The sequence below is a fragment of the Phalaenopsis equestris genome, unplaced genomic scaffold (genome assembly GCF_001263595.1).
Source record: "Phalaenopsis equestris unplaced genomic scaffold, ASM126359v1 Scaffold000703, whole genome shotgun sequence".
Classification (NCBI taxonomy): Eukaryota; Viridiplantae; Streptophyta; class Magnoliopsida; order Asparagales; family Orchidaceae; genus Phalaenopsis; species Phalaenopsis equestris.
The window spans coordinates 504250-526829 of NW_018165143.1; the positions used below are offsets into that span (position 1 = coordinate 504250).

The window sequence follows — 22580 nt, forward strand, 5'->3', positions numbered from 1 at the left end:
CAACAATCCCACCAAGAGTCGGCGAATAGCATCCTCGATCCTTTCCTCTCTCTTGTAGAAGGTCTTCGAGGTAGGAGATACTATTCTAATAATCCCACTTCGTATCCCTCGTTTAAGCACGCAGAAGCAATGTCGTCATCGCCCTCGCCACCTAGACCCTAGACTTATCCTAGTCCGATGATTCATATGTTGCGTTAAGAAATTTCCCCAATTGCCAGGAGAATTTGAGTGTAATATTCAAACTCAAATCCCGATGCAATGAGTTTTATTGTAGGTTAAGTCATTGAGGGAATTTCACTGGTGATTTAATTAAGGAAGCATGAATTACGCCTCGATGCGTCCTGTCTAGTGTCTTAGTCAGTTTGTGAATTAGGGTCAAGTGTCTAGTTTCACTGTGCATTTGAGGATTAGGTGAATGGACTCTTACCTAAGGTATGCTCCTAAAACCTTAGGAGATTACACTGTAGAGATTAGGTAGATGGACTCTCACTTAGGGTGTGCTCCTAAAATCTAGAAAGTCTATGCTGAGAATTATGTGGATGGACTCTCACCTAGGGTGTGCTCCTAAAATCTAGGAAGCCTATGCTGAGTTAGGTGAATGGATTCTCACCTAGGGTGTGCTCCTAAAATCTAGGAAGCCTATGCTGAGTTAGGTGGATGGATTCTCTCCTAGGGTGTGCTCCTAAAATCTAGGAAGACTATGCTGAGGTTTAGGTGGATGAACTCTCACCTAGGGTGTGTGCTTAAGCTCTAGGAAGCCTACACTGAGGACTAGATGGATGGGCTCTCACCTAAGGTGTGCTCCTAAAACTCTAGGAAACCTACTCTTTAACTTATGCTTAAGGTGATTTAAGGTTTTCTATATCTTCGAATTAATTAAATCATCAATCCTCATCTTTATGACTTAACCATTTAAAAATAAATAAAACAAAATAAGAAAGAGGTCAACCAACCTCTAAAACTAGCAAAGCCGAAAGGGGGAAAACAACAAGTGAATCTACCTAAAAAGAAACGTTTAAATGATAATTAAGTAAGACCCAAAACATTAGATAAAGCTCTCCAAATCCAGCCTCAAAATAGTAAATAAAGTTATTAAACTCAACCCCAAAAACAGTAGGCAAAACTCTCAACAAAAATTGCCTTTTTGTAGGTGTTTGAGAACAAAACACTAAATAGAAACAATCAATGACATAACTTGTTGTAGCATTATAGAAATAGGCATGTCATGCCAAAACCAAGGGATGAACTGCCCAACTTTCAAATTTAATGAACTTTATAAAGTAATCACACACAATGTTATAAATTCTCTAGAGACAATTTGTAATGATAAATCACTGTTTAAAGAACATGTGTCATTAAAGGTGCAGAAGGACTAATGACATTCAATACGATTCACTAAAAAAATGAAATTTATCAAAGTTATGCAGCCCATAAATGATCATCTTTTGCATTCAAATGTAAGTAGTTACAAATTCCAAGAAGTTCAGCTCTGTGTTAGTTGCAATCTCGTCACTGCCTCCTTGCTAACGTCGATCGTTGAAAATTCAATTGGGACAGCAATGGTTTAAGGCGAATCGGGATCGAGAGGGATAGATAGGGTCGAGCAAGGGCAAACAGTGCAGAGATGGGAAGCGAAATGTGTGCGGGATTCGTCGCGAGGGAGAAAGGGGATGAATCGGGCGGCCTCGGTGCAGAGGCAAGATCGATTAAGGGTTTCGGTGGAGGCGATGGGGAAGGCTAGGATTTCTGTTCGCAGAGGAGGCGTGGGTGAGACGCAAGAGGAGCGGGAGAAGCGAGAGTCGAGTGGGGGATGATGTGCGGCTTCAGTGCGTTTGACAGAATCAAACAGAGAGCGGGCCTCTGCGGGGAAGATACAGGAGACGGGAGCGGGAGACGAAGAAGCAAGCCAGGCGGGGGGGAAGACGAGCGGAGGAGCGGGGGCTTTGGTTTGCAGAGGGCGGAAGGCGAGCAGAATCTTCGATCGATCGCAGGAGACCAACAGAAGCTTCGATCAGAGAGGCAGAGACGTGCCTAGCGTTTCGTGAAGAAGAGTCGAAGGAGATGAATCGTACCGAGAGGGGAGGAAGAAGGCGGGCTCTAAAGGAAGACGAGAGTTTCGAGCAGGAGGGACGAAGCGGGCGAATCCGATGCTTGAAAACGGATCGGGAGAAAAGGAGAGCCACAGACTTTGGTGACAGAGAGAAGCGTGAGCAGCCGGAAGTAGCTAGATCGAGCGTGAGAGTGAGGAGTTAAATCCAGAGCCTCGAGCCTCGTCAAGGGGAAGAGTATATCAGAAATTTCAGAGAGACGTTATGCGAAACTTTGGCGGGAGATTGATTGAATTCCTTTTTGATGCAGCAGGTTCAAAAGGAAAATCTTTAACTCTCAATTAAAATGAAAGTAAATGACCCATTTGAAATTTGAAATTTTGAAATTCAAAATTATTTAACCCTTGTTCAGCCCGAGTCCAACCCAAATTGAACCCGAGTGTTGAACCCGAGTTGAACCCGAGTTGAGTTCGGGCCCGCGCCCCGCTAGAAAAAAAATGCATCAATTTTTGTACCATTTGTTTGTGTGCGTAACCCTAGCAATATGGGTGTCCTTCCTAGCTAAAGTCGACGTTCCCGACGCATTTCGACGCACTAGTGTGATCTGTTTCGCCATCCAGGGTCGTCCGGACAGACTCACCAGTGTGCAAGTCAAATCAAGTCAAAGTCGTGTGGGGTGCAGTGAGTGCGTGAATGCGGCGTTCGCGAGTATTCGATTCTCAAATAGGTTCACCTAAGGCCGTTTGATCCTATAGGAACTCATTTTTGGGCCCTCTACATGTTGGTTTTTTAGCCCTTGCAACTATAAATTGAGTGCTTGGAACCACTCATGCGAGTTCTTCACAAAAATGAGTCAAGAAGTGGATTGAAGCTCTATGGGAGGTGGGCTCCATTACTAGTTCGCTAGGATGGTCAATAAGAAATTCCTAAGGCTAGATTTTGGGTTCTGGGAGTAGGAGACTAAAACCTCACTAAAAATGAGGTCAACAATGTCTTAACCTATGTTCAATTACCCTCTCCCATAACTTTAAAGTATGACACATTAACTTAATTCCTCTATAATTTGCACATTCTTGTGCATCCCCTTTATTCTTAAAAAATGGGGACGAAAATACTCTTCCTCCACTCCTCAGACATCCTTGACTGGGCCTATCTTATTTATTTCAGATTTTTCATACCACAAAAAGGGCGGAAAAAAGCTTGCGGACTAGAAATTAGATGTCTTGAATACTATAATAAATATTTCGTTTCTAGTAGACAGACATTTGCTTTATTAAATGGTTAGACGTCATGACTTTTGCATGCTAATGGGTGAATAGTTTTCATGTTCTTTCACTTCTTAGCCAAGGTGCTTTCTTGTAACTAAATTTCATAAAGAATGTCAAAGTACTAGCTTGTTTGCATGCTTAGCGGTTAGCATAATGTGGAAAAAGATTATAATTTCATCATTTTTTTTATGTTCTGGAGTAATCGTTTATATAGAAGTTGGAATAGCATTTTGGATGCTATTTAATGTGACCAAAGTACTTGGAGTTAGGCTAGGTGAAAATGGAGTTAGGCTATCTGCGACATACACTCTTGATTCAGTTTCTACCATAGGAAAGATATGAAATGGTTCTCTGCAAAATTCTTTCAGGAATTTCAGGAATGCCCAGTTGGTACATACAAAGATGTTGTTGGATCGGATCCATCATTCTGTACTCCCTGCTCACTTGCTTCGCTTCCCCAAAGAGCAGATTTCATATATATACGAGGTAGCTTCTTGCCTAATTTCTAAAATGTGAATAGGCATTATAATTGTTTTCAAACAAATTTTTCATAGAGGTGTTTGGTTGCTGAAAAAGTTATGCAGTGTAAAAATAATATATTGTATTTGGAATACTTTGAAGTTGTTTGGTTATGTATAATAAATGCAGAACTTCACATTTTCTTGTTTTGTTTGAAGAAAATCAAAATTGATGTAAAATACTTGTTTAGCGGGCGATGGCAGCGGGTCGCTGACGGGCGAGCGTTGGCAGGGGCCGGTGGTGGGGAGCAATACTTTACACAATTTTGCATTCGAAATTCACCCAAATAAAGCGAATTCAAATACAGAAAATGAACTAGAGAATGAATTTCGACTGCATTGTATTTTTACGCTGCGTTTGGAATTCACCCTATCAAACACCTAGATTTCTGAAACTCATGCATAAAGAATGCAATGCACTCATTTTGCAGCAAACCGAATAGGCTCTTTTGAGCATATGCCCAATATGTTTCTTTTCTTGCGTTACATCGTTATTTTTTATGGAATAGATTCTTTTGAAATTTATGCAGGTGGGGTCACTCAGCCATTTTGCCCATATAAATGTTTATCAGACAAGTATAAGATGCCAAAATGCTTCACGCCACTTGAAGAATTGATATATACTTTTGGAGGTCCTTGGCCATTTGCAATTCTACTCTCATTTATATTGATACTTTTAGCACTTCTTTTAAGTGCTTTAAGAATAAAAATGGTCGGAACTGATTTTAGATATCAAACTTCAAATCCTATTCAAAATGATGGTTCAACATCTTTTCCGTGCCTTCTGTCACTGGCTGAGGTACCATTTTATTTAGGTTCATTTTCCTACACACACCACTTATGTATTTATATATCTAACACCTAAATTTAATTTTTACACTTATAACACTAATAACTTCCATCCGACATTAAAAATACCACAATTACTAACTTTTAAAGGTGACTTATAACACTAATAACTTCCATCCGATATTAAAAATACCACAATTACTAACTTTTAAAGGTGAAATACCTTGTTTCAAGCATAAATAAAGTGCTATAAATGTAAAAAACAAAATTTAAGTATTAGTTATCTAAATACACAGGAATTATGTGGTATGCATGCAGCTTTTTTTTTTTTACCAATTTTTCCGCAAATATGTGTATTACCATGAAAAATACTTCTTTGAATCGTGTAGAATTGACTTCTGATTAATAAACTAGGTTCCTGGGACTAGCAGAGCTGAAGAAACTCAAAGTCATGTGCATAGGCTGTACTTCATGGGTCCAAATACATTCAGAGAACCTTGGCATCTCTCTTACTCTCCGCCAGATGCAATTATCGGAATTGTGTAAGAAATTTTAAATTTTTGGAAGCCTTCGTTTTCAAAATGTTTGCTTTTTTGTTTACTATTAGTTTCTGGACGCGCATGCATGCTGTAAAAGTTGATCCAACCAAAGTTTTGTCAGAAAAGTATAAACGAGAGAATTTTTTAACATGTAATAAATCATTATATATATATAGTAAGGAAAAATGCAAATGTCTAAATGATACAATGGATGGATGCTGATTTCTGAATGATGCGATGGTTAATCTGTACCTTGCGAGGTTTATAATGGGACCTATATTGATGACGTCTTATCCTAAATTTCTCAAATTATCTTTTAGCAGGAATAATTTTAACTTCTGTGTATAAGATTAAGTATTTGATATTGTTATACAATCTTCCTGGAAAAAATACCATTTTTTTCGACTACGTTTCAGCGTGCGATGTTTTCTTTTTAACTCTGGGTATATGTTTGTTTAATTCTTAGAGAAAAACTTTTTTTAGGTATGAAGATGCTTTCAACCGGTTTATTGATGAGATCAATTCAGTTGCTGCGTACGAGTGGTGGGAAGGATCGGTACATAGCATTCTTTCAGTGCTTACCTATCCCTGTGCCTGGTCTTGGAAGCAATGGCGCCGAAGAAAGAAAATTCATCACCTTCAGGAATATGTTAAGTCAGTGTATGACCATACATGCCTCCGGTCTTGCAGATCACGCGCTCTTTACAAAGGGATGAAGGTTTGATTCTTATGCCGCAACACATAAGATTTCAATGCTCGGTTTTTCTTATACCGACGAATCCCCTATGTGTGCTTTTTAATTGTATGAATCAATGATATTTAATCGGATCTAAGCACTTTTGTATTATTAAACTAGCGTCTGAAATTTACACTTAATAGCTTTCTTTTGTGCTGGTTTTAGTCATTAGATAAATATGCAGAATGGTATTTGGATATTTTATCTGGTTAAAAAAGGTAAAGTTTTTTTGGATTTAATGAATTACAAACAGTAAGAGTAGAATGTCGAAATTTAGTTTTCAACCAAGATAGCCTGCTGATTTAGTTAAATTTACATAATTTCCTTGCATTACATTATATAGTAGCATTTGAAAATCCTAGTCCTCGAGACATCCTACATTAGTAGGCTTGGTTGACTAGTGACTACAACGTGGTGGTAGAACTATAATGCACAATTAGAGGATGTTTACCACAAATTTAGGGAGACAATGCTTTTATATTTCACACAATCATAAGAGAATTAATGTTCAAACTTTTTATACTATACATAGCTATAATATGTTCATCTCAAAGCCAGGGGATGGATAATGAAAGCCCACCTTAGCTCCTTCTTGGTTACCCCATTTCTATGAAGTGGAATTTTTTTCCCCCCAACACACACCCAAACGTACATATACTGTATATGCAAGGCTTTGAGCTTAGGACCTCTTAGTTGAAAAGTAGAGCTCTCAACCAATAGACCAAGATGGCTTGTATCAGCACAACTTAATTTAATCGTGGAAAAAAATTCTTCAGATTTGATTAAGTATAAAAGTAATCTTTGATTTGCTATATGGAATTTAGGTATTTTGAATGTGAAGACTATTAACTTGTAGACACAACGATTGAAAAAGTAAATAAATAATGTATTTTCTAGAAAATAAATGGCAATGGGAGAAATATAGGGACATTAGGGAAGGTAAGTAGATGTTGTTGTTTGAAGGTTAAGCAATTGGAATGGTGCTTTTGGGTAGTAAATAAAGAATTTAAGTTAAAATTTTTGAGGTAAATATAATTAGTGATGAGGAGATTTTTATTATAGTATTTTTTAACAAGAATATAATAATGTAATAAAGTTCTTGTGCTACTCAAATTGATTTGAAAAATTAATTTTGATGGGATGATAAATTTTAAATTTTATAATGGCGAAATATAATAATTATTATGTATGACTAAATGGGGGAACACCCTAGCTCTTGCAACCAAGGGCGTTCGAATTGAATCACTGCAACCAACAATTTGGTCAATGTTGTGTAGCTTACGAAGGTGCATCACATCTTGTCTTGCACTAAGCGTGGCCTATTATAGCACCGAAGAAATTTGTCTTTTCTGATTTGGTTTTTGTTGCAATATTCCTGTAATAATATTTTTTTTTTGTAGTATTTCTTATGTATGTAATTTATAGAAGAATATGATACGACTTAACCTTTAATCTTAAGCCAGAATTTTTATGAAGTTCAACTGAGAATTTGGTGATTTTAGGTGGGCTCAACTCCCGATTTAATGGTTGCATACATTGACTTTTTCTTGGGTGGCGATGAAAAACGGTTAGACGTAGCATCAACTATGATGCAGAGATTTCCAATGTGTATTATTTTTGGTGGCGATGGAAGCTACATGTCACCTTATCATCTCCATAGTGACATGTTATTGACAAATCTGCTTGGCCAGGTATCCTTTCAAGCTTGATTTTATGTTGCATTCAGACATTGTGATGTTTTCTTCAACATTATTAATTAGAAAATCATCATGGCTGCAGTATTTATCTACAGCTATTTGGACTAGATTTGTTACTGGATTAAATGCTCATTTACGGACTGTAAGACAAGGAAACATTCGTTCGGCCCTCGTCCCTGTTATATTATGGATCAACAGTCACGGAAATCCTCAGCTGGAGCCCCATGGTGTTAGAATCGAGCTTGGTTGGTTCCAGGCAACGGCTTCTGGCTATTACCAGCTAGGAATTGTGGTTACTATTAGTGAACAATTTTTCGCAAGTGTGCATCATGCAGATATCTTGGATACAAGGTAGTACTTCTACCTGATATAAATTTGATAATCTATAAATCATTTGTTTTTTATAAAGTGTGCTTCTATGCCATTTTAGAATCATTAATAGTGTTTTCATCTGATGGTTTCTATGTAGGAAAAATGTCCCGATTTCTCTTAAAAACGCTAAACAAATTCAGCAGGCCCAATCTTCAGTTAACCCAGCAACTTCACGTAAGAGATTGACTGGAGGAGTGAATGGAGGTATAATAAATGAAGCAACATTGAAGTCATTGGATTATAAAAGGGATTACTTTTTCCCCTTTTCTCTTCTACTGCAAAATACTCGACCCATTGGTCTCCAGGTAATTCTTTGGTTTAATGTTATCTCTTATGGGCTTGTATGGGCATTTACATACGTTACCGCACAATTCTCATGTATTTATATATCTAACACCTAAACATTTAAATTTACATGCATACCACTCAAATTTTTTAACATCACATAAAAAATACTACCATCATTGTCTTTTTAACACACCTTTTCATGCATAGGTTTATGACACCAAAGTGTTATAAGTGTAAATATGAAACTTTGGGTGTTAGGTATGTAAATACGTAAGAATTGTGTGGTTTGTTTGTAACTTTTCCTATCTTGTTCCTCTCTGGAACCAGTCTGACTAGTGAATGTTTTTTGAATTTTCATTTTTGTATATACAAATGATTATTTTTTCAGGAGACCGTGCAGCTGCTGATCTGTATAATGATATTGGCTGATTTCACCATTACCCTTCTCACGTTGGTTCAGTATTACTGGATTTCATTGGGGGCTTTCCTTGCTGTCTTGCTGATTCTCCCATTATCTTTGCTCTCACCTTTTCCTGCTGGGTTAAATGCTCTTTTCAGTAGAGGACCTCGAAGATCTTCTCTTGCTCGAATTTATGCATTGTGGAATGCTACATCTATGTCAAACATAGTAAGTTTTTTGACCTGACGAGAGCTTTTGGAATTCACAATGATAGTAAGAAAATACAAATATTTTTTATTGGATTTTGGAATTTTGATTCCCTTAAAAAACAATGCTGATTTGTTATTTATTTTTTTTAGTAGTTTCTATCTAATTGGGTGGCCTTTTTCTTATTACTTTTCTGCAGCAAATCTAATATTGGTTTGAGACTTAATATTTGCCCAATTTTTTTTCCTCCATTGGGTTATGTTAATTGTGGGGGACTTTTCAATTAATCATTGCCTATTTCTCATTCAAATTATGTTAACTTCTGGAATGTTACTTTTGGAGATTTTCTAGTAAAGCATTGCATGGACTACCAATGGCGTTTTTGTTTGATTTCAGTATCTCAGTTTTTTATTATTTTCTGAAGGTTTTTCCTTGGAAAACTGATGTAAAAATACCAGTCTTTAGCTGATATTGATCTAGAGCTCCTAGATGGTATTTGGGAAGCAAATTTTGTGGAGTGGTGGTTATGGAACAACGAGGGAATGGAGTACGGGGGTTTGACGGTGTTTGGATGAAGATAGGCGTCATCGATGGCTATCCCGACTGAAATAAATTTAGAAAACTTAGAATTGACGATGTGAGGGCGACGAAGAGCTTCCACTACCTATTCTTTGGCAAGATACGTGCACAACATTTGCAAGCTGCGACAGGAATATGATACAACACTCTAATAGAGATAACCAGGTGAAAACATCCAAATAACATAAACCAAATCAAATGTCCTCAAAAACAGAAAATAACATATAAATAGTCTAGCTAGAATAAAGAAATATGAAAGAACTGAAAAAGGAAACAAAATGTTGTAGAAGTTGGACCGCGGCAGGATCGCTTCCTGCGATCGTGGGAAGATTTGTGTTCTCGCGGTATATAAGGGAAACCACATCCTCGACGAGGCGCATCTTGTATCATTCTCTCCGAGTAGGAGGAGCTTCATCTTCTTCTCAAGAATCTTCTAGAGTCAATCTAACAATCATGATAAAGTCATTGTCTTGTTGTGTTTGAGGTAACTCCACTGCAAAATTTGTACTCACGTTCATTTGAGGGAAGTCCAAAACACATGTCCTTAAGATTGTCTTGTTAAAATAAATGTTCTTTCTTTTTTGGCACAACCTGAACTGGAATGGTACATAAACAAGTATTTTCATGAACCATGTATTGAGCCATTAAATTTGTAGCATGATTTTCTCACTTCTCGTACTCTTATGAGTATATTTGATAAATAAGTATGCAGGGAGAATCAATTATGGGATGAAATCTATAACAAATTGGGCAACTCTCAATGAAAACCACTTAGGAGAGGCCTCTTCTTCTTTGGAAGGACCTAGATCCATCTATACGATGTTCTTTCCAATAAAATATTCGTCAAATTTTTTTGAGGTAGCATCTCACTACTCTTTTCTGGCTATCTATTTGGGATGACATTGCTGAACTAAACTAAAATTTAACACTCACATTACTTCATATAGCATTCGAGAAATAGCTCAAAATTGGCTCATCTCTGACATATTAGACCCGCTTCAGCATTGGCGACCAAGAGATAGACTGTATATCTGAAAATCCTGAAATTCTCTTAATCTGAGCTTGCCATGTGTTTGATGATGGCTCCTTGAACTCATGAACCTTAAACTACTAATGTCAATACTGTTGATGCTTCGCTTTATGCCTGCAAAAAGGTAGTTTGTGAGACCAAATCTTCAAACTTTGTCCGAACGTTCATTATCTCAGACTCACTACCTTCTTGAACAACTAGTGTTAATATACCGGGAATCACTGAATTATTCTCTCACAGGTTAAACTTGAATCACTAACGCCACTTCCTTGTCGACTGAAAGTTGACTCCTCTCCGAAGGCTTCAACCTCTCTCGTGTAATTACTCATTTCATCACTTTCTCCCGGCTCAGTGAAAGAGACCACTCTCTTATTTCGGCTATCAGATGCACTGTGCTCAAAGGTGTGGCACTTGAAACACTTATTGAATCAGACGAATTTGGGATTACTGTTCGGCTCCACCTATTCTCCACTTTGAACCTGTTTCTCCTCAGACGGGGTTGGTTGTGATGTCCCACTGAGTGTACTCTTATTGCTTGATCCTGGGGTTGAATTTTCCTGTAAGATGTGGCAATCATTTGGTGTTATTTTCTCTCCACCTTTGAACCTAGGGTCTGAATATCCTGTAATGTCCAATAGGGTTGTAACTGGACCACATTGCCAATGGACGATCCAATCCTCTCATATATTGAGCTATGGTTTTCTCTTCGAGCTTCACTTGCAGACACTTCAATATAAACTGCTCGAATTCAATTGTGTACTTTACTGAGAGATCTTGTTGCTACAACTTTTCAAGCGCCAAGAACATGTTTTGTTTATAATTCATTGGTAGGTACCTGCGTTCCATCTCGAACCAGATATTAATTTTACTACTCTCTTCTCGATGTCGAAGAATCTTCAAGTTCCTTCACCACAAATATGCACTCTTCTTTAACTTAATGGATGTGCTAGCTTCACCATTCTATCAGGTAGAATAACATTGTATTCAAAGACACATTCTACTGTCGGGAGCCATTAAATGAATTCTTTCAGATCTCTGCGACCGTTAAAATTTAGTATATCGACTTTAGCTCCAAGTTGAAGACTTCTCCTTTGATATTTCATGCCAAATTTTGGGGCAGCAGTTCTTTATCACTGGAAACTACCTGGTGGAAGAGATTCACTTCATCTTTTTGATCTGACAAGTTATCATTGTGGCAACGGGTGGCCTCTCCAGATTGTCTTTTCTCAGTTTGAGGATTTTCTGCTGCATAACCTCTATAGAATGTTTTTGGACCCCTCTTTGCAAATTTCTCATAAGCGGGATTGTATCCTTTTCTCTCGATCATATTTCTGGTGAATGTAGGACTGTGTTTCATGATTGATCGAGGTTTAGGGTTTTAGTGGAAAGTATTCAGACAAATTTTTGGTGAAAGGTAGAAATTTTTTATTTAAAAAATTTAGGGTTAGGGCTAAGAATTGCGGTAGAAATGATTTATGCTGTGATTTATTATTATTTTTTTTTTGAATTTCAGGTTGAGATAAAAAAGACAATCAAAAAAATATAGGGCTTGTTGCGCTCTAATACCAAATGATACTGATTTGCGGCTTGTAGACGGTATTTGGGAAGTGGATTTTGTGGGGAGTTGGTTCTGAAATAGTGAGGGAATGAAAGATGAGGACTTTGATGGCGTTTGGGCAGAGATAGGCGTAGATCAACGTCTGCCCCGGCTGAAATCAGCTGAGAAAACCCCGACTTGGTGATGTTAGGGCGGCGAGGAGCTTCCATCACCTGTTCCTAGAAAAGATACAGACACACCACTTGCAACAGAAATATTATACAATACTCCAATAGAGATAATTAGGAGTGAGGAGAAAACCCATTCAAAAGCCATCGAAAAGAGAAAATAAAAACATATAAATAGTTCCGGCTAGAAAGTAACCTTAATAAGGAACAAGGAAATTTAAAAAAAATGAAAAAGGGAAAAAAAATATTGCAGTTGGACCGGGGCAAGATGGCATCCCGCGATCATGGGAAGATTCGCGATCTTCCGGCATACACGGGAACCCACATGTCTGAAGAGGCGCATCCCACATCATTGGCTTTATTTGTTATGGCAGTTATGCACTTTGCATGATATGTTACGTAACTGTTAAACACTTGCGCATTACCTAATCTAGCCGTTGGGCTTAAACAAAGATAGATTTATGCCATAATATTTCTTTTTTTTCGTATTAAGATTCCTGAATATTTATTTCTTTTCTAATGGGCCTCTTTTACAAAATCTGTTTTTTTACTTCTGTAGGAATTTTCTATTTCTTTTGTTAAACAAAGGACATCTTTTTGTGTTGCTTTCTGTATCTATCCTCATTGAAGTTTTTCTGTGAGCATATATCCATAAAATCTTTTTTATGAACTTGTTTGCCTCTCATGTTCCTAAGTAACTGTTTTTTAGTCGTTGACTTAGTGCCCTTGGAGAAATCAGTGCATATTCGATATCAAGGGAACTAAAATAATACTGGTTGAACGCTGCAAATAAAATGTTGAAACTTAAGATTATGGCAATTTTCAGTTGTTAGTTAGTTTCCAAGGATCGTGCAAATCTGTGTTTTTACAGTTGGTGTTTTTCTTTAAGAAGTGTTACTACGCTTGAAAAGGTATAGAAATAGATTAGGAAGACTGTTATATTGATGGCATGCATGAGAACCATTCCCTGCATTCGAATGATTGTTTTCATATATTCTGTGCGGCCATCTTATTATTAAAAAAATGATAGGTTCTTATAAAGTGTCATATAAGTTTCCTAATTATTTTAATATGAGGATAAAATAGTCTTATAGAGGATTATATTTAAAAGTCTGGGGACTGAATAGTCACTTTATAGACTCTGGGATTAAATTGACCCCTTTTGACACTTTCCACTCTTATATTCCAATACGAATTACTTTTTGAGATCCGATCATGGTTGTTTAAAATGGAGCTTGCCCTCTGTATATATTCTGTTACTGCGGCGTTTAAATTCCAAGTGCTTTTGTGTTCTAAGATCTAAATCCATAGAGAGAAAATTGAGTGTTTTGTACCTGTAGTTGCATGGTTTTGCTAAGAATTTAGTAGGAGAAAATCTAGATAAAAAGGGTAAACATGACTTCAATGTTCATCTTTGAGAACAGATTTGTGGTATTCATTCTTTTTTTTTTAATGGATATTTCTGCTGCTCTTCTGCTGTAACCTTGTACTTTCTGTGATGATCAAGAGTAAATTCTTGCAGATTGTGGCCTTTGTTTGTGGATTTGTATACTGTGGATTTTCTTCATCCGAGACGGCTGCTGGGCAGCATACATCAACCATTAGACGGTGCGTTACATTTTATATAATCCTGTAGTATTTCTTCTCTATAGTTCCAATGCAAAATACTGATTCAACTGCTCGAATTGTGTTATACTCGTTTCATGATTTTGTTAAGCATTTATCAGAGCATGCCACATTTGACCTTAATGTTGAAGGCTCTATTTGGGGCAGCTGCAGAGCTGCTGCGGGGAAGCTGACTGGATATTTGTTGCAGCTGTGTGAAAACGGCTGTGGGGCAGTTGTTTCTAGAAAAATGACAATTCTGCCCCCGTTTAGTTAAACTGTTTGAAACAGAACAATGAGAGTCCTATATATAATACAACAGAATCAGGAATTCACTTTACAAGCAAAAAATGTAAAAAATAGACTTCTATCTTGAAAAAGCGTTTATTTAGAGTGATTTTGTATTATTTTCCACATTCCTTCTGTAGAAGCTTGTGAAAAGCTTATGAACTTAAGTCATTTAAATCAAACAAAACGATACATATTATTGAAAACAAAAACAATGAAGCTCTACCATTTAAACTAGAAGCTTCTGACAAATTCATTACCACATCATCCATCTCTCCCACTTGAACATAGTTTTGAGCAAGTTTTTGGAAGTTTTCAGGGTCCTCATCTAATTATTGTTCATGGAAACTCAAGTTAAAACAAAATGAATTAGAATGGATGAGAAGAATTATAAAATTTATTGAATAAATAAAAAACAGCAGGTATTAGAGGATCCTTACAACATTGAATTACAGCTTTGAAATATTTGACTTCCTATACCTGATAATTTAGATCCCTTGCTTTTTCTTCCAAGGGCAAACTTGAACATGCCTCAGCAGAAATAAACTTCTCTATCTACTTTCCTAAGTTATAGGTTCAAAACATCGCATTTTAAGATTTTACCTCAAATAACAAATTCCAGTTTTCTTGTCAGTCATGTAATAAAAAACCCACCAAAAATGACTACAGGGATCATGAAGACCTAAAAATGAAGTTCACACGAATCATCCCAAAATAACAACAGAAAAAAACATATAATAACAGAAGCATTTAAACCAAAAATAACCTCATCACACAAATGATGTTGTATTAAACCGTTAAATGCACAAATAACCTCATCACACATTTGACTCAGAGAATCTGCTAGCATGAAAAAATGGTATTCTTGATCTACTTGGAAAGATAGCTAGATCAGAAGGCAACAACATCAAGAAGATGGTATTCTTTATTATTCCAGTTTCTGTCTGATTTAACCAGTAATCGATACAAATGATCTTCACATCCTGCAATGTCAAACAACATACTAAACCAAAAATCCTATGGAAGTTTCCTCAAAAGCACATTTTAAAATAATTTTGAAAGTTTCTCAAAATAATTGCATAATAACGTGATTCAGATGTTACAAAAAACATTATGCCCAATCCAGAAAATTTTGAAAGTTTCTCAAAACAATTGCATAAATTATAAAGGCAAGTATTCGGATGGTATCTTAAAGTGCATGAAAAACCAAAAAAATAAAAAAAAAATATGATTTTCTCAGTGATATTTTTTTCTAAGAACTCAATACGATTGCAACGTTCCCCTTTTCTTCTTTTCCCTGCCTCTTCATCGTCCTAGCCAGGTGTAATTATACTCAACCCAGAAAAGATGCACTACTGATGAGAGCATACAAGAAACAAGAAAATTAAACAAGATTAAATTGTGTGACGAATTCTCACATCCCCAACAAATTTGGAATTAAAAACCCTAGCTACCCTTACCTGTAAATTCTTTTATTCTCCATGTCGACTGAGATGCATAGTTTCTGGTGAAGGACTCCTCCGGAACTCTCCGGTTTCTGTTCGTCTCTTTTCTGCTTTCTGGCTTTGCTGAACGAGAGGCAGAATCGAGGGCACCGGGGTAAAATGCCAAAGAAGAGAAGCGGGGCCGTGGGAGGGAAGTGGGGCCGCGGGGTCGATCCCGCGGCCCGCTTTTCGTTTAGATTCGCGGCCGCCGGAGGTGAAACGCCGCTCCAAACGATCTTCTTTTGCGGCCTCCCGCCGCCCCGCAGGGATAAAGCCGCGCCAAACCGACCCGAAATCATGTGGTCATGGTCGGACATAGTAAGCTTCGATTGGCTTTTCATGTATCAAAGAAAAGTTTAATGCTTTTAAATTCTTCTGGCAGATTTACATATGTACCACTCAATTTCTATGTATTTACATATCTAAACTTCAATTTTAACACACACGCCACCTAACCTACGTATGAAAAGTTGTATTTCACTTTTTATTTTTAAAAGTTAAAAAGGTGTTATTTTTGATGTGATATGAAAGAATTAGTTGGTATAAAATGTAACGAGTGAAGTCTAGGTATGAGATTTGTAAATACATAGGACTTGGGCAGTATGCATGTAAATGTTCTTATTCTTTTTGAAGCTAGCTGGTTGATCAACATGGCTGAGTTGACAGACAACCCAACAAATAGACAACTGCATGATACAATTGCACTGCTATTCCAATATGTTTTGGATCAATTGGAAGCATCAGAATTTTAAATCTTTGTTTTCTTTTTTTTTTATTTTAATGTCTATAATAATTATATTTCAAAAGCTTATGCCTCTAATTAATAGTTTTTCATTCATCTGTGAATAGGGAGGACAATGAATGGTGGATTCTGCCCACAATCCTTCTACTAGTAAAGTCATTCCAAGAGGGATTAATAAATTGGCACGTTGCAAATCTGGAGATTCAAGACTTGACATTATTTAGTCGTGACCCAGAGAAATTTTGGGCAATATGAAGAAGATTCAGCGCCAGATAGTTTGTTGCTGTAAATATATTTATATGTCCATTTTGTAAATTCCTTTTTTGCCGTGGCCTGTTTTTGCAAAGGTCTTCCAGGAAAGTTCCAGAAAGAAAAATAGAAAAGAAGAGAAATTAAATGAGTGATTTCCCCACTTGTGAACCCTGCAGCCAAGGAGTTGACCATGTTTCCACCACCGATGGTCTGTTCGTTTCTTGAGATATTGATATCACTATCATGGAGTTTTCCTCATTATCATATTTGATACCAATGGTCTGTTCATATTTTAATACTGAATGCAACTTGAAGTGGCAGAAGCATATGTCAACCTGGTTTTAGTGATCATATCAACTGTTGTTTCATGTATTATTTATTATTTAATTCTATTTCTGACTGATTTCATTCCTTTGGCTGCTTATTTTATTTTTGTTGTGCGGTGTTAAGCTTGTTGACATTTCTCTCCTCAATGATCCAGGTTCAAAACACATCAAATTTTAAGTCTTAATATAAGATAGGTAGTACTTTGTGTATTTAGCAGATCTAACGTATGAGATTTGAATGATAGCTATAAGATGATTGTTTCTCGTCAATTGTTGGTGAGAATATTTCAAATTCATTAAATATTTGTGCTGTTTGATTTAAAATAAAACAAATGCAAAAATTAATTTTAAGAATAAAAGATTATATTCTGACAAAATATATTAAATTCAAGGGGATTGAACTCGGAAATAATTAATGGTGGGTTTGAAGAATTGTGTTGGACTTGAGCTTGTGTAAGCACATTGTTGTTTTGGATGATTTATTGTAAGAAATAGAAGTAAAGCTTCAATGCTTATAAAATTTGATGCGATGCAGGGACCATCTGGTCTGGGCTTTGGGCTGGTGATGAGTCTTTGTCAAACTCTTAATAATTTTACTCTACAATTATTTTACCCATTTGGCATCCAGGAAATTTTCATTTTATTTTCAATTAGTGACATGAGATAAGGTGACCTTTTTGCATTCTAGTATATGTATATGGGCATACTTGTTTCTATTCTTTAATTGCTTTTTATAATAGCTCGGAAGCATTGTGGATGGAAATTTTTTCGACCTACAACAAAGACAGATAAGCCTTTATCCAGCTAAGTCGGTCGTCGGTCAACGACATGAATCCTTTTCTCTCCATTGTTTCTTTTTGAGTGTCATTATTTCATTTAATTCTAATATGTTAATATCATTTTTTATAAAGTATGCCAATGTCTTTTCAGGTTTATCTCTTCCTTTCTTAACATAAGTTGATTCTAAAACATTTACTCTCCTAATCAGATCATCAAGATTGTAGGTGTTTGATGCGATCAAACTGTCTAAGACGGATATATTCATTTTGCATTTCGTCTCTAAGTGTGAAGCCACTCATCCACCTATGCATTGTCATCTTAGCAGAACTTAGCTTTCTTTCGGATCTATGCTTCTACGTCATTGAGCATTGCAGGTCTCACCACCATCTTCTAAAATTTTTCTTCCAAGTCTAAGTGGTACTTTTCTATCGCACAATAGGCCACATGCATTCCTCCATTTCAACCAACCAACTTGAATTCTACTAATAACATCCCATCTATATCACCATTATTTAATTTGAATAATAGACCCGAAATGTCTACAACTTTCATACTTTTTTAAGGATTTGATCACCCATTATCAAAACTCTGTCACTAGAGTTACAATTACTAAAATTAAATTCAATGTAGTCAGCCTTAGATCCACTCAAATTAAAGCCTTTAAACTCTAATATCAACCTTCATAGGCCAAGTTTTTTCCTGAACTCTTTCTCTATGCTTATCCATCAAAAGGATATCATCAACGAAAAATATGCACAAAGATGCATCATCCTATAAATGTCTAGTAAGAGTGTCCATAACTAAAGCAAAACGATATAGGCTTAAAGCCAATCCTTGATGTAATCCGACTGAAATAGGAAAATATTCAACCTATTCGTAGTAAAGCAAATCACCAAAATTTATTGTGAGAGCCAAATCATCATATATCTATATGAATATTTGATGCAAATATAAAATTTGGAGTAAAATAATCTTATAAAATTTAGATGCATTTACATACATATCACATTATTCTTATGCATTTACATATCTAACATATAATTTTAAAAGTAAAGCACACTTTTTTGTGCATAAATTTATGACTCAAAGATATTAAAGGTATAAATATCAAATTTAAGGTGTTTGATATGTAATAATATAAGAATTGTGTGATATGCAAGTTAAATTTCCTCAAATTTAAAGGAAACGGTTTTTTATTTTATATAAAAATAAATAAATAATTGGAAATATTCAATTATTATTCATCAAAATGGTGGCGTTATAAATTTAAAAAAGTAAAAATCGGGTTTTTTATGGACAAATAAAATATATAACTCCTTCCTCTCACAAAATCAGAGTGGCGCAGCGGAAGCGTGGTGGGCCCATAACCCACAGGTCCCAGGATCGAAACCTGGCTCTGATATGAGATAAAGGCTGCCGCTCCCCTTTTTAATCTTTTAATTTCATCATTTCTCTTCGGTGCCTTCTCTAAATTTAAAATTAATGAGGGTATAAAGGTAAAAACAAAAATTTCATGAAGTTCAAGGCGGCATTTCTTTATTTGGCAGTAGATTAATAATGGTTCATATTAATCGACTTTGTACGGTTGAGTATTTATCATAAAAATAAATTAAATTTTTAATGTTTTTTTTTTGTTATTCAACATTCAGGAATGAAAATATTTTCCTTTCTTATGTTTATTTTTAAATTTCATAATATCAATGATTAAATATTTAATAATATAACCCCTAAATTTTAGAGAGCCTTAATGTGTATCTTTGCTTAAAGGTGCGTTTGGGGAGTTTGTGCGTTTCACGATAAGCTGTTTATCCTGAAACACAGACCGCGGGTGGGCCCTCGACCTGCGTTTAGTGTAAGAACCCAAACGCGGATTCATATAAGATGACAAAACGCGCAAATCAAACGGTACGGTGGCGTTTTCAAAACGTCTTCCGCACTTATAAGCTGCCCCAAACGGACCCTAAATTTTACAAATAGATTGCTTTCATGACTTTTAAATCACGGCGTCTAAATAATAATGACTTCAATACAATCTATCCACCAAGCCTCAAGTCAATCTTTCTTGTAATGCTGAGTCCACAAATGCCACTAAAGTGACAAGATAGCATCTAGATTTTCTTTTTTTTCATTTTATTTTGAGGGGAACACATATTCTCTCCTTATTATTATATTATTTTTAGCAAATATAGATTGTTAGGTGTGAGTTGAGAATCATTTATTGAAGCATTCCAATATTGAGGTCAAAGGAAGGCATATAGTGCCCATCCTCTAGAGTGAAGCTTCTATTATTGTTATTTTTTTAATTTGAGTATTAAAATATAAATTTAATGTAAGAAAAGATTTGATTAGATGACTTTTGAACCTAGTTATTTTTATAAAGTAAATTAATGTACACCTACATGATTTTAACTTCTCCACATCTATATTTATTTATGTAAATCTTCTTTCAAATTGGTTAAGTTGCTTCATGTTGATAAAAACTCCTTGAGGTCAAATGGCATAATGTATATGCACACAACTAACTTGTTTAAGAATAAAAATTGACGACTAATGCACGATAATGAAATAATAAACTCAACTTGGAATTCAATCTGTCGAATCACAATTGGTCTGATTAACTCATTAGCCAAAGCATCTAAAATTAATCTCTAATGAGCTAGAATAATGGGTATGGGGTAGAGAAAAGTAAACAACCCATCTTATGCAGGGCACTCATATGAGACCGTTTATCACATAAAATTTGATTGATTTATTTTGCAATTTGCCATTGAACATAATGTTATATCATCAGCTTTAGTTGCATATATCTATTTTTATTTTATTTTCTTAAATTACTTTTATTTGTCATGTTAATTTACTTCTTATTTCATCTATTTATTTTAGATCGATAAACTTTTGGGTGAAAGAATATAGTTGTACAATTGTTAAGTCACTAATCTCTTGCACGGAAATTTTATTGCTTGGTATGCATTTTTGGTTAGGCCAACCACACAAGTAGCTTTTTGATCTTTTTGGGGCATGCATTGGATTACCATGGACATGGTTAGGTGCTTTTGAGATTCTTGCTTGCTTGAAAATCACTTGGCAATACAATTCATTCAAACAATTGTTGGAGTCATTGTTTGCCATGGAAAAAAGCCGAAAGATATGTGTCTTGCATCATAAATGGGGAAGGAGAGACACGTGTTCATGTATACATGTGAAGGAAGCTTCCATACAGGTGTTGTAAATTCTTTTGTGCTTGATATTTTCATGGATGACCACCTCTTTTTTATGTTATGATTTCTGTTTGAAAAAAAAAAAAAACCCTTAATTTTTAAGCTATTTTTTGGTTAATTTATTGGAAGTTTTATGAATTATTTCTTTTAGCATTGCAATCATCATATTTTGAATATACATAGAGATTATTCTCTCTTTTGAATTTGATATCTTGTTTGTTTCACTTTTTTAGATGAAGATGACTGAGACCCGTCTTTGATAAGAAAGTGATAGTTATACTTTTACCTTTTAACTATTTTGCACAAATCTCATTGTTCTCTCTTCTCAAGTAATATTCAATATAACATGAAGACTCATAATTAAAATTACTTAGCATTAGTTATGACTTGAATTCACAACTTCTCATAAACATAACTACTATTTTGTCAATCGGTCACGTACTCATTTCGTGCATGAGTATTGGCATGATTGTCTACCTTCATTTCATGTTTTGATTATTTTTTTTCCAAATCCATCTTTTTATATTCAAATGTTTTTTAAGTTTTTTTTGTCAATGTATTAGATGTTTTATACATAACTTTGCATTTTATTATTTTGAATAAAATTAGAAATTATTTTCTTTTCAAATTTAATTTGGTGGCAAATTTATTTATTTATTGTTGTTAAAGTTGAGTGAGACCCATCCTTGGATGAAGAAGTAATAATTATCTAAGTTTTTTTTGTTACTTTACATAGCAGAGACTCTTGTTTAAAATATATTAGTTTAAAGTTATAATTTGAAATCATAACTTCTTATAAACTTAATTAAATTGTTACCAATGAAAAACATACTCATTTGTTTATATTATATATAAACTATAAACAAATACTACTATTTCTTAGCTACTTTATTTATTTTCAAACTCAAGTTTAATTTTTCAGCTTGACTGGCACTCACTTGAAGTTAAAATAAAAAAAATATTTATGGCTTGATCATGATCTCTTTATTTTATTTTCTTCTTTTATTTTAAAATAAGTTTTTTTAATACATTATTTTCATGTTTGAATTTTTTTTGTTTTTAAAAGATAAACTAGATTGCTTCTATAAACACTCAAAACATATAATATATATTTTAATTATTTTTAAAAATAACTAAATATGTTGTAACATACTAAACATATTTGCTTTCAAGTAAAAATATAAACAAAATAAAATAAAAATAAAAAATATTTCAAGTAAAAATATAAACAAAATAAAATTAAAATTAAAATTAAAAATGATCCCAAAATGCCTCTTCGTGAGTTTCCATATAAATTTTTATTTGAGAAATATCATAGAATTTAATTAAGGTCTAAGCATGTCTTTATAAATAGCCCTATAAAATCTCATTTCAAGTACCATATCAATCAATCTAAAATCAATTTTTTATGGTTTTAAAATTAAAAAAAAAAACAAAAAAAAAATCAAAATTGAATGATTTGATCGGGTTAAGTTTCACTTTCTATTTATATGATAAATTCAATTCTATTGAATTTCAAATCATAATCAACATAGAGTCAAACCAAATTGTGCCCAATTTTAATTATTCTATTTCCATTTCCTTCAATAAAAGTAAAGCTCATGTTGTTGGGTGGTGGTGCTCATCAAGGAATCTCAAGACCATAGATGAAATTATTATAGAAAAGAGAGAATTTTGGCCTCCAAAGTT

General features: G+C 34.9%; 1 protein-coding gene and 1 non-coding gene across 2 annotated transcripts in view; both read left to right on the forward strand.

Annotated features, from left to right (window-relative positions):
- LOC110030356 overlaps nucleotides 1-16982 on the forward strand; it is a 60014-nt gene extending 43032 nt beyond the window's left edge. The window contains exons 14-23 of the mRNA XM_020733027.1: nucleotides 3694-3802; nucleotides 4365-4633; nucleotides 5038-5165; nucleotides 5646-5880; nucleotides 7401-7589; nucleotides 7678-7946; nucleotides 8065-8272; nucleotides 8644-8883; nucleotides 13719-13804; nucleotides 16423-16982. Of these exons, the coding sequence (XP_020588686.1) occupies nucleotides 3694-3802; nucleotides 4365-4633; nucleotides 5038-5165; nucleotides 5646-5880; nucleotides 7401-7589; nucleotides 7678-7946; nucleotides 8065-8272; nucleotides 8644-8883; nucleotides 13719-13804; nucleotides 16423-16570 (1881 nt within the window). The 3' untranslated portion in view covers nucleotides 16571-16982. The remainder of the gene's footprint in view (nucleotides 1-3693; nucleotides 3803-4364; nucleotides 4634-5037; nucleotides 5166-5645; nucleotides 5881-7400; nucleotides 7590-7677; nucleotides 7947-8064; nucleotides 8273-8643; nucleotides 8884-13718; nucleotides 13805-16422) is intronic.
- Nucleotides 16983-19003: 2021 nt separating this feature from the next.
- Nucleotides 19004-19075, forward strand: TRNAM-CAU. Its single transcript has one exon. It is a non-coding gene; the product is annotated as a tRNA-Met (tRNA).
- The last annotated feature ends 3505 nt before the right edge of the window (nucleotides 19076-22580 follow it).